Genomic DNA, 12,345 nt, shown 5'->3' with positions numbered 1-12,345 from the left:
GTCTGGGTGACAGAGTGAGACTCCAACTCAAAAAAAAAAAAAAAATCTCAAAATACCACAGACAGAATCCGCAGCCCCAGAATCAAGCCCTACCCACAGACTCAGATTCCTGCCTGCCCACAAGCCACAAGTTCAAAGCCTCATCACAGGCTAGAGCCTCATCTCTAGAAAAAGTTCCCCAACAAAGTCCAGAGCCTTTCCTCAGGGGAAGCCCCTAGATTTATACCGCCAGTCTGAGTCTGGGAGCCCCACCCCTACGTAGGCCAGCTGTCCAGAGTCTGACACAAGTTCCAGAACTGAAAGGTAGGGAATGTCCTTGAGACCTCCACAGCCCCTCCTCTTCACATCCCATGCCCAGGCTCATAACCCTACTCTCCAGTTAACAGCCATGCCCTTGGCTCCTGTCTTACAGCCCTGCCCTCAGCTGGAAACAGTCCTCTCACAATCAGTTCCCCACTCTCCAAGACCGGTCCAGAGGCTCACAGCCAGACCTCGGCTCATATCCCCACCTCCCGTCAACTCCACCCCCAGACCCAGATCCCTGTCCCCCATCAGTGCCCTTTGGTGATGATAATCTGCATGTCCCCATCCCTCAAGTGGGCTTGGGCTGCCGAGGGATCCAGGTGGGCAACACCTTAGTAATTGACCCCTATCCTGGCCCCCTCAGAAAGATCTGCCAGCACTGCAAATGCCCGCGGGAGGAGCATGCAGTGCAAGCAGTGCCTGTGGACCTGGAACGCATTATGTGTCGGCTCATCTCAGACTTCCAGCGCCACTCCATCTCAGATGACGACTCAGGCTGTGCATCAGAGGAGTATGCCTGGGTGCCCCCGGGCCTTAAGCCCGAACAGGTGGGTGCACATATATCCATGCACACACACACACACACACACACACACACACACACACACACACACCACACACACTCAGGCAGGAACCTATTTCTGGGGCAATGCTAAACTGAAGGTCCCTCTGTGATCAACTGGTGGTCAGGGAGCCCTGAGTGAGGCTTTGTCCTAGCATCGCATTCACTTCTTCATTGATGAATTCATTGAGCAAATAGTTGTGGAGCATCTGCTGCAAATCATATACTGTTCTAGGCACTGAGGACACAGCAGTGTACTCATATCTGGCCACATGGAGGTCAGAGTCCAGAAAGGAGCAACAGCCAATAAACAAACTTGTAAATATATGTCATAGGGGATAAGGGCAATGGAATTTTTTTAAAAAACCAGGGAAGGAAGAGTGCAGAAAGAGAGAGAGATGCTTGAATCATAAATAGGGTGCCCAGGTAAGCCTCTGTGAGAATTCAATGTTTGAGCTTCCCTCACAAAGTCTAGGGCCTCTCCTGAAGGGAAGCCTCAGGAAAGGAGGTGAAGAAGGGAGCCATGCAGATATCTGAGGTTAAAGCGATTCAGGCAAAGGGCTCATACCAAGGCCCTGAGGCCGGTGTGTGCTTGGCATGTGTGAGGGACAGCCAAGTCAGCACTGCTGAGCAGAGTGAGTGAGGGCGAGAGTGAATGGGGTGAGGTCAGAGAGGTGGTGGGGGCTATGAAGAGGACTTTCACCTTGACTCTGAATGAGGAGGAGCCACAAGAGGGTTATGAACAGATGAGGAACATGACTTGGCTGCTGAATATAGTACATCTTGTAGGAGTGATGGGGTTCAAGACCAGCCTGGGCAATTTAGCAAGACCTCATCTCTACAATAAATCAAAAAATTAGCTGGGCGTGGTGATGCGCCCTGTGGTTCCAGCCACTTGGAAGACTGAGGCGGAAGGATTGCCTGAGCCCAGCAGGTCGAGGCTGCGGTGGCCAGGAGTGGCCACTGCACTCTAGTCTGGGCAACAGAGTGAGACTCCAACTCAAAAAAAAAAAGAAAGCAAAGCAGAGAGGATTTCCTTGTATAGATGGAAGAGAGAGGAGTGAAAGATGTCCCTGAGGATGGGCAGATTAACTGGTGTGGGGGTGTGGGAGAGGCCAAGGCAAAAGCAAGTTTGAGAGATAAAAGCAGAAGTTTGGTTTTAGCCATCTGAAGTTCAAGGTGCCTGTTAGACATCTAAGTGGCCATTGCCTGGAACTCAAGGGTGAGGTCATGGGACTGGAGGTATGCATTTGTGACATGTTAGCCAAATACATGATATTTACAGCCATGAGGATGGATATAATTCCCAGAGAAGTGAACGTAGACAAAGGTAAGACCAAGAACTGAGCCCTGGAACCCGCCTGCATTTAGTGTCTGACTAGTTAGTTGAGGAGGAGCCAATAAGGCAGTAAGAAGAAGACCGTGGGTTGTCCTGGAAGCTGAGAAAAGAAAGCATTTCCAGGAAGAGGGAGTGACCAGCTGGATTCAGGGCTACTATGGGTCAAGGCCGGTAAGAACTGAGACCTAAACAATAATTTTAACAATGTAGACGTCATCAATGACTTTGACAGCTTTGGAGGAAGGACAGGACGGAAGCCTGACTGGAGTAGGCTCAAGAAAGAATGGGAGGGAAGGAAGTGCAGTGCACGCACACAAGAGCTCACAACTCTTTTGAGGAATTTGCCATAAAGGAAGGAGAAAAGTGGAGCAGTAGCTGGAGGAGGAAGCAGGGTCAAGACATGAGGAAACTCTCAGCATGTTTGGGAGCCAAGGGAAATGATCTGGCCTTTTAGGCAGGAGAGGTAAGGAAGTGAGAAGCTCCTTTCTAGTGACTTTAGCTTTCTCAGAGATGTGGAGACCCACCACCTCCTTGCATCCCAACTCACCCCTAACCTCGATTGTTTTCTCCCACCTCACATGTCCTCCCAGGTATACCAATTTTTCAGCTGCCTCCCAGAAGACAAAGTCCCCTATGTCAACAGTCCCGGGGAGAAGTACAGGATCAAGCAGCTGCTGCACCAGCTGCCCCCACACGACAGTGAGGTGAGGAGAGAGAAGACAGGTAGGGCATGCCTGGGTCAGGGCACAGCCTGGGCGAATGCAGGGCAGCTGGAAAGAAATGGGCAGGGTCTTAGGAGGAAAGGTGAGCTAATCTGAGGTGAAAAGTCTGCACAGACAGGGACCATCAGGGGACATGAAGCCGGGCCATGGAAGCAGCAGTAAGGGGTGGGTGCTTCAGGCAGGAGGCACAATCTGTACAAAGGCCTAGACTTTTGGGGTGTGGATGAAGTCTGAAAGAGGAACAGGGGCAGGTGTCAAGGAAGGAGCCTGGAAGATGCCTGCTCCCCCCAGGCACAGTACTGTACAGCACTGGAAGAGGAGGAGAAGAAAGAACTCAGAACCTTCAGCCAGCAACGAAAGCGGGAGAATCTGGGGCGTGGCACTGTGCGCATCTTCCCAGTGACCATCACTGGGGCCATCTGTGAGGAGGTGAGTCATGGAGGGTCTTGGCAAGTGAGCAGTGCCTTTGTTCCCAGCCCCAGGGTACAGGGCCCATCGCCCAGACCATGGAAAGATAAGGCCTGCCACTTGAGCCCCAGAGGATCCCCTCTGGTGAACCAGGCCTATGCTTCACATTTCACTGTTGGGCAGGGACTGCCTCTTAAGAGCCCCTTGGTGAACGGGGTGTGTCTTTGGGGGTCCCCCCCCTGTGGATCAACCTGTCCTTCAGACCCTACTGTTGAATGTGGTTTGTCTCTAAGGAGGCCCTAGTGTGCTTTCTACGTGCAGTGGGTTGCAGGCTGTCTCTCTGGTCCTCTTGTGGTCAGAACTTGTCCTTAAGAATTGACCCACAGTGGCAGGGCCTGTCTCCAGAGCCCGGTGGTGGGTGGAACCTGTCCTTAGATCCTACTGTTAGGTAAGACCTGTTGCTAAGGTCCAAGTGGGTGGAGACTATCTCTATGGTTCCCTCATGGGGCCTGGTCTGTCTCTGTCATCCCATCCCCCACTAGGTGAAACTTGTATGTAAGACCACCCAAGATAGGTAGAGCCTGTCTCTATGACTTTCCCCATGAACATGATCAGTCTCTAAGGTGCCCCCTCACTTCACCCCTGTACAGGCGGGGCCTGTGTCAAAGTCACCTGTGGGTCACAAAGGTTCACCATGGAGAAAGCCCAAATGTACCCCGTCTTGACTTATCCCATCCATCTGACCATCTTGGTGATGGCAACAGCGTCTGTCTCTTCCATGGCAGTGCGGGAAGCAAATCGGAGGTGGGGACATTGCAGTGTTTGCCAGCCGTGCAGGCCTGGGCACCTGCTGGCACCCACAGTGCTTTGTGTGTACCACGTGCCGGGAGCTGCTCGTTGACCTCATCTACTTCTATCATGCGGGCAAGGTCTACTGTGGGCGCCACCATGCCGAACGCCTGCGCCCACGCTGCCAAGCCTGTGATGAGGTTTGGGCCTCCCTGCCTGGGGTGGGAGTGGAGGATGGGCAGGGCCGGGGGCGGGCCCATCTGATAGCCACAGATGGATGGCCTGTGTCCTCCAGATCATCTTCTCCCCTGAGTGCACGGAAGCTGAGGGTCGGCACTGGCACATGGGTCACTTCTGCTGCTTCGAGTGTGAAGCTTCGCTAGGAGGGCAACGCTATGTCATGCGTCAGAGCCGCCCCCACTGCTGTGCCTGTTACGAGGCCCGCCACGCAGAGTACTGTGATGGCTGTGGGGAGCACATCGGTAGGTAAACATGGTGGAACTGGACAGAGGGATGGATGGACAGCTGGGTCACAGCCCCACTCCGCCAGGATTCCTCTTGTCCTCCACACCCCATCCCCACTGTACCCTATAATTTGTCTAGCCCCGGCACCATAGGTCTGTACCCTTTGGTGCAATCCCACCCCCAAGATCCCCCACTATGCCATACTTTCTAAATCCCACCTACACAACACTTGGCCACCACATGCGGACCTCCAGAGTGCCTTCTAAGGCTCAGTCCCTAGGACTCCCCTCTAAGCCTAGCTTCTACTACCCCAAGCTATGCCCTATTCTCTTCCACTCTCCCCCATCAGCCTAGGTCACAGCCTAGGTAACTAGCTACACAGTTACCTCTAAGACCAATTCCTTTCCTGCCAAGGCAATACCTTACCTTTTGAGCCTTGCCACCACCACCCAGGCCTCTTTTTCAGATCCAACCTTCCACTCTATTTCCACCTGAAGCCACCCTTTAATATCTAAACCTGGCCCGTATCTTTTTTTTTTATGAGTCGAAACCTCACTCTGTCGCCCAGGCTGGAGTGCAGTGGCACGCTCACTACCACTGCAGCGTCGACCTGCTGGGTTCAGGCGATCCTTCTGCCTCAGCCTTCCAAGTAGCTGGAACTGCAGGCACACACCGCCATGCCTGGCCAATTTTTTACTTATTGTAGAGACGAAGTCTCGCCAAATTGCCCAGGCTGGTCTCAAACCCCTGGACTCAGGCAATCCTCTCACCTCTGCCTGCCAGAGTGCTGGAATTACAGGTGTGAGCCAGCGCAGCAGACCCTGGCCCAAATCTTAAGAGTCCAATATCCACCACCACTCTGGGAGGGAACACCCTGGGAAAGAAAGGAGTGGGAGGGAGACATTTACCAGTCAGCCTCCAGGAGAGGAGGATGAGGAACCATGGGGCAAGAACCAAACCTTGGGTTTCCTGCTTTCTGCAGAGAAGGACCCCCATTCTGGAGTGGGGGGGAGAGTATCTCCAGGTACCTGGCCTCAGATCCCCACCTCTCCCCAAGAAGGGACTTATTCACCAGGGACGAGGTATGCCTGGAGGTTCTGCCACAGTTTTCCCCCTTGTGTTGGTCCCTGCAGGCCTGGACCAGGGCCAGATGGCTTACGAGGGCCAGCACTGGCACGCCTCAGACCGTTGCTTCTGCTGTAGTCGCTGCGGACGGGCCCTACTGGGCCGTCCCTTCCTGCCACGCCGTGGCCTAATCTTCTGCTCACGAGCCTGCAGTCTTGGGTCCGAGCCCACCACTCCCGGGCCTGGCCGCCGCAGCTGGAGCGCGGGCACGGTCACCGCATCTGTGGCAGCCTCCACAGCCTCATTCTCTGCTGCAGAGGGGCGGTCTGAGACAGCCACTAAGGGCACCTGCACAGAGTCAGCACCTGGTGAGCTACCCCTCGAGCCATGCCCGGCCACAGCCCCAGCACCCCCACCCCCGGCCCTGCCTCAACCCGGGCCCTTCACCTGTTGCATCCCTGGCCCCACCCGCGTCTCAGCCCAGCATCCATACCCACACCATTCCAGGCATAGTCTCCAGCCCAAACTACACCTTTCTCATGAACCCTGATTCCACCCTTCTAATTTACAGGGCCTGTTCCCTACCTCCATTTATCCCTGCTTAAGCCCAGGTTCCTCTTCCTTTCCTCCAGTCGGTCACCCTCCACACTCTGCAACCAAGCCCTGTCCCCATTTACCTGCAAACCAGATCTACTCTAGCCTGTGCCACACCCCTTCCACTTGAAGCCACGCCCTTGCTGAACCATACCCCATATGCCGATTCTGTCTTGCTCCTGCGTTCTTACTTCCAACCCTCTCTCCACCGAGAACCTGCTCCAGGCCTCATACTTCCCAAACTATCCATCTCCCTGCCCATCTCCGACTCCTGCCTCACTTTCCCAGTCCCAGTCAAGGAAAGGAGAAGGCCCTTCAAGAGGTCTCCCCGCAGGAGGGGGCATATACAGGGAGTCGCTCCATCTCTTTCTTTCTAGGCTCGGAGGAGCCCTCCCGCTTTCTGAGAGGGGCCCCCCACCGCCACTCTATGCCTGAGCTGGGGCTTCGCAGGGCCCCCGAGCCCCCCGCAGAGTCCACCGGGCAGCCAGACCCACACCCGGACAATAGTGCCTTCGGTCGCCAGAGCACCCCACGCGTCAGTTTCCGCGACCCTCTGGTGTCTGAGGGAGGTCCTCGGCGGACCCTTAGTGCACCTCCGGCCCAGCGCCGCAGGCCACGAAGTCCTCCACCCAAGGCCCCCAGCCGTCGCCGCCGCCGCCACCACCACCACCACCACTACCGCCACCCTGGCAGACGTCGCCACTATCAAAGTGACTTGGGATCAGGGTCAGACTCAGGATCTTGCTCCAGCTCCCCCTCCAGTTCCAGTTCCGAGTCTTCAGAGGATGACGGCTTCTTCCTAGGAGAACGCATCCCCCTGCCCCCACACCTGTGCAGGCCCATGCAGGCTCAGGATACTGCAACTGAGACCTTCAACTCTCCATCCTCACCACCCCCCAGGGACTCTCGCTCAGGGATGTCTCGACAGGGTCGAGACAAAAACTGCATCGTGGCATGAAGGCAGGCAGTCCTGGAAGGGGGTCCATTCTCCAATCAGCATAGAGGATGACTCCCCCCAATCTAAGTCATAAATCTCCTTCCTTTGTTCTTCCTTCATCTGTTTATATTATTGAAGTAATTTAATATTTGTTGTAAAACAGGCCTGGCTTCTTTGCCTCCTTGTCCCAGCTGCAACCCCCCTTGATTTCACCCACTTGATGCCTGAGATTTATCCACATTTAATCAAAGGATTACTTTATTCATTATCATATATTTTAACAATCTGTTTATTATTTATTTATTCCTCCACAGAACCACCCCCCACACCAAGATTATTTTGGAGTGGATCACCACCTGGGGCCTGGAGTCAGAAATCCAAGGCACCTTCCTCCCTCATTGTCTTAGGTGGGGGGATGGTTCTGGCAGAACTAGCATCGTCTTTCTGATACTGCAGAAGGAAGGAAGACCTAGGCACCCCCATAAAGGTGGCCACACCCAGGAGGGTTGTTTGGCAGGCTGGAAGACAAAATTCTCTCAATAAAGGCGCTTTTACCTCAACAGGGGGCTGGAAATTAATTGGCTAGGAGTGTTGTTGTTGCAGGGGTGGGGAGGAGTTATTTCGATGGAGGAATTATTTGCAGGTTGCAGAGAGAAATGAGGGGAGTTCGCCTACACTGGGCCATCTGTGGGATCTGTAAGTGAGGAAAAGAGAGAAAACATTGGCTGGATCCATATGCCCATTTTACAGACATGGATACTGAAATGTATGGTACTTATTGGTACAAAAGCCCTAAGTACCAGTAAGTGACAGAGATTCCTTTCCTTTTCTCCTCTGCCCTCTCAGCAGCACTCCCCAACACACACACACACACACACACACACACACACACACACACACACACACTTACCAGTTGGGGCTGCTGTATGTCTTTGCTGCCGAAGGGGAAAGGTGATGTAGGCATCATAACCAAAGAGGAATGTAGCAATCAGGCCCAGTACCTGAGGAGTGACATAGGAGTGAGAGGAGCTGGATTAGGTGGTCAGCCTACTCAGCTTCTCACCTCCTTGAAATCATTACCTCCAGCACCTGACCCATGCCGGATAAATAACTCAAGCCTCAGGTTGGGAAGCCAGAGCCCCAGGAAAAGGCCAAGAGACTGGATCTTATCCCACCCTCTCTCCTAGTACCTCTCCAAACTGTGGCCCCACAGGTAGGGGGAACAACTCATGCTACGTTTGAGACAAAGTTCTAGCGGATGGTAGTCTCGCGTGTTGACAAAGGGATCGCCTGTTTGTCCTTCCCACAATGGCTCTTATGCCAGACAATGGACAGCCCTTCATAGCAAATGAAGATCCTGGGAGACAAAACCAGGTCTGGAGCCAGACTCTCCTGCAGGCTGTGAGGGCAAGTGTAACCTGCTGTGGGGTCACACACTTTCTGCCAGAAGCACACACTTTCTGACAGAAGCCCCTGGATCCTCAAACCCTTCTGTCTGTGCTTTGGAGTTGCCTCCATGGCCTTTACCCCTGCGATGATTTTGGAGTGGTTTCCTCTCTCAACAAGGACAACAATGGAGGTGATTAGGAAGAGGATCGCCGCTATGAGGGTTCGAAAGAAATCCTGTGAGATATAGGGAGGAGAAAAGGGAAGTCGGCATCCAGAGTTAATCCTAACTGCCCAGTCCCCTCCCCAGCCTTGCCACCATTGGCCCTCTCCTCACACTCCAGGGCCAGTTGATGAATGGTATCTTGGTGTGTAGATCACACATGAAGATGACAAAGAAGATAGCAGCAAGGATCATCTCAACTACCGGCAGGGAAGAGTAGCCTGGTGTTGAAGCACTGAAGCAGATCAGAATCACCAGGCACAGTATCTGGAAGGTTGACATGGGAAAGGGGAACTCGGTCAGCAACATGGCTGAAGAGATTGGTTGAAATTGGGGCTCTCAACCTCAGATGCCCACCAGGATTGGGAAAATTACACACAATAATAGCTAAGCACTTTTTGTAAGCTCACTGTGTTCCAAATTCACTTAATCATCACAACAATCTAATGAGCTGGGTACTCTTACTAGTATCTCTATTTTACAGACGACAAAAGTGAGGCTCAAAGAGGTTAAACGACTTTCCCAGGGTTGCCCAGCAAGTAAGGAGTAGACTTGGGTGCCTCAGTTTCCACCCCCCCACCCCACCCCCTTTTTCCTTCTAGGATATGAACAGCCTTAGGGGAGTAGCTCTGCCAGGTGTTTTGTGAGCACCGCCGGCGCCAGCTTTGTGGCCTTGTGGGGGCAGGGCGTGCGGTTCCCTCGGTAACCCTTTTGGGAAGCGGTTAGAGCGACATCAGAGGGGTAAGGCTCTGTTAAAGGAGCTACACTACTTTTGTAAGATACTCAAAGGCGGCGCCCAGTTTGAGGGGGGCGGAAAACCTAGGCTCCTAGGCGGCTCAAAAAGCTAAGGGTATCCCGCCCGGCCTTAGAAGGGCGAGGAAAAAGCAGCAAAAGGTGAGGCGCCCAACCCCACGGGACTAGTGCGCTGGGCCCCACCCCGACAGGCCCCGCCCCTGGGCGCACTGCCAGCCCGCCCGCCTGTGCCCAAGCCGCGACACGCCCTGCCGCGGGAGGCCCCCCACTTCCCAGGTCCCCCGGGACCCTTTTAATGCGTCCACCAATGAGCCCACGCCGGCTCCCGTCACGAAACTCTCCATATGCGTTATAGGTTTCTCGCTTCACCCCATGAGCCACCAACTCTCGACCACCTTCTCCAAACTCCACCGACTCGCCATGAGCCCCTAGTTTCCGGCCTCCACCACAAGTCCACCCACATGCACCCCACTGCGGAGCGCCCCTGCCACGTGCCTGCCTCACCCCGAACGGTCCAGCTCTGTGTGGTCCAGCAGCCTCACCCCGCCTTAACCCACCCTCCTGTCCCAAGACGCTCACAATCTCAGCAAACAGGAGAATTCCCTTTCGGGTGCGCGAGAAGTTGGTGCAGGCGGCCCAGCAGCCGGGGGCCGAGAGGCGCTCGGAATCCGCCATGGCATGGGCCGGAGTCCCTGGGGCCGCGGAGGAATGGCTCGCTTGCTCGCGGGTTCGAGAACGCTGCACACCCAGCCGTCTTGCCCGCCGTCTGGCCAGGAAGGGAGCCCCCGGGGCGAAGGAGGGAGTGAATCACCGGGCTGAGCTGAAGCGGGCGGGGCCGAAGGGGGCCGGGCCAGGTGGCTGCCGCCCCGGAAGCCCCCTCGCCCCGCCCGCCAAGAATGTGGCCTGGCGCACAGCCCCCAGGGCGCCCCATCTTAGTCCCGGGATTAGCAAAGGCGAGACCCTACGCCTTTTCAGAATGCCAATGCGCCCTCGGCAGCCTCCATTTAGTACCGCGGGAATCTGGCTTTAGGAGGGAGTGGCAGTTTCCTTAGCTGAAAAACGACCAAAGCTATGGTTAAGCCCGAAAGACTCGGACCCCGGTGTGTTTCCAGAATTCAGAACATCTTGAACTTTAGGACGTTTTTCCCGTGCGTATACTGTCAGCGAAGTTTGTAGCTGTCGCGTTAAAAATAAATAGATAGGTAAATAAATAAATAAACACATTAACATTTCTCAAAAAAAAGGTGTGAACGTTCACAATAAGTGGTTAAGTAAGGATCGAAAATTGTTCCTCATTAGGTCAGGTCAGATTTTGTAACTAAATGGTGCCAAACTTCTAGAAAAACGATTTCCAGAGCTTTTTGGACTTCGGAATAAAGGATTGCGAGCCACAGAAAAAAACTCGTTAACAGTGATGGGCCAAGCACGGTGGCTCATGCCTATAATCCCAGCACTTTGGGAGGCCGAGGAGAGAGGATTGCCTGAGCCCATGGGTTTGAGACCAGCTCGGGCAACTTGGCAAGCCCTCATCTCTACAAGAAATCAAAAATTAGCTGGGTGTGGGAGTATGCGCCTGTGGTTCTGGTTACTTGGAAGGCTGAGGCAGAATGATTACCTGAGACCAGCAGGTCAAGGCTGTGGTGGCCATGAGTGTGTCACTGCTCTCCAGCCTGGGCTACAGTGAGACTACAACTAAAAAAACACAGTGATGAGAATGAAACCCTGCTGGTGCAAAGGCAGAGCAATGCCTGCTGCAGTCGAGCTGCTCAGTAAATGAGGGCAGGCATTACTAGTGGTGCTAGAGCTTAAGGAGCCCAGGGTCTGATTTTGTGCTCTGCAATGCCAGGGAAGCCCTGGCCCTAAATAATGGGCCTCAGTTTCCTTGCTCTGAGGGGAGGAACCTGTTAGCCCAGTCCTAGATGAAGAATGGGGAGGTTTATTGCTGGGTGCGTGGCAGATGAGGGGATGGTTCCTAGGGTGTAAGACTGGGTGACAAAGCTAATGATGTTTGTAGAGTGTGTTACTTTGAGCAAATTATTTCTCCCGGCACACTTATAATTTCTGCATCTGAGGTATGCACCTGGTCACCTGGCATCAGGATCCAGGAGGTACGCTGAAGGATGCACTCTCCAGACTGGACACTGTTTTTTATTCTCATCTCATTTGAGGTGAGGAAAATCACATCTGGAAGGTCAGAGGTCCAACTCAAGGGCCTACCTGATCTCCTGAAGGGGCTACCTCTTTCAGCCTAGGTTGCTGAAAGAGTGATTGAATAGTGGAAAGGATGAAACATACTTTTCCCAGTGCTGTACGCTTCCCAACTCTGAGAACATGCCTGAATTTCTGATACAAGACAAACTTGGCTCTGCCTCAGGACCTTTGCACTTGCTGTTCCCACTGCTGTCAATGTCCTTCCCCCAGCTCTTCATATACCTAGTTTCCAGTCATCTAAGTCCCAGCTCAAGAGTTATATATTCAAAGAGGCCAGAAGCCCACCATCATTTTCCCCAATATAACTTCCTTTTTGCTAGTTTCATAGCTCTCACTTTTCTCTGAAATTCTATTTTCTAAGCCAGGAGCGGTGGCTCATGCTTGGAATCTCAGCACTTTGGGAGGCCGAGGTAAGAGGATTGCCTGAGCCCAGGGGTTCCAGACCAGCCTGGGCAACTTGGCGAGACCTCATCTCTACAATAAATCAAAAAATTAGCCAGGTGTAGTGGTGCATGCCTGTAGTTCCAGCTATTTGGAAGACTGAGGCGGAAGGATCACCTGAGCCCAGCAAGTTGCGGCTGCAGTGGC

General features: G+C 53.8%; 2 protein-coding genes across 2 annotated transcripts in view; one reads left to right on the top strand and one right to left on the bottom strand.

Moving 5' to 3' along the window:
- The window catches only part of PRICKLE3 (prickle planar cell polarity protein 3), a 10,194-nt gene extending 2,944 nt beyond the window's left edge, over nt 1–7,250 (top strand). Inside the window, exons 3-9 of the mRNA XM_008062746.2 lie at nt 668–851; nt 2,795–2,908; nt 3,218–3,355; nt 4,120–4,323; nt 4,419–4,605; nt 5,722–6,021; nt 6,625–7,250. Coding sequence (XP_008060937.1) covers nt 668–851; nt 2,795–2,908; nt 3,218–3,355; nt 4,120–4,323; nt 4,419–4,605; nt 5,722–6,021; nt 6,625–7,205 — 1,708 coding nt within the window. The 3' untranslated portion in view covers nt 7,206–7,250. The remainder of the gene's footprint in view (nt 1–667; nt 852–2,794; nt 2,909–3,217; nt 3,356–4,119; nt 4,324–4,418; nt 4,606–5,721; nt 6,022–6,624) is intronic.
- Nucleotides 7,251–7,428: 178 nt separating this feature from the next.
- PLP2 (proteolipid protein 2) lies at nt 7,429–10,384 on the bottom strand. The gene is made up of 5 exons (XM_008062744.1): nt 10,126–10,384; nt 8,908–9,060; nt 8,712–8,807; nt 8,095–8,185; nt 7,429–7,878 (listed from the first exon to the last, which is right to left on the bottom strand). The coding sequence occupies exons 1-5, from the start codon at nt 10,219–10,221 to the stop codon at nt 7,856–7,858; spliced, it is 459 nt and encodes a 152-aa protein (XP_008060935.1). The 5' UTR covers nt 10,222–10,384; the 3' UTR covers nt 7,429–7,855.
- Between the last annotated feature and the right edge of the window lie 1,961 nt (nt 10,385–12,345).

The sequence above is a fragment of the Carlito syrichta genome, unplaced genomic scaffold, assembly GCF_000164805.1.
Source record: "Carlito syrichta isolate Samal-C Ts95f unplaced genomic scaffold, Tarsius_syrichta-2.0.1 Scaffold305810, whole genome shotgun sequence".
NCBI lineage: Eukaryota > Metazoa > Chordata > Mammalia > Primates > Tarsiidae > Carlito > Carlito syrichta.
Note: the sequence above shows the minus strand (reverse complement) of the source record. Positions and strands in the feature narration are given on the sequence as shown.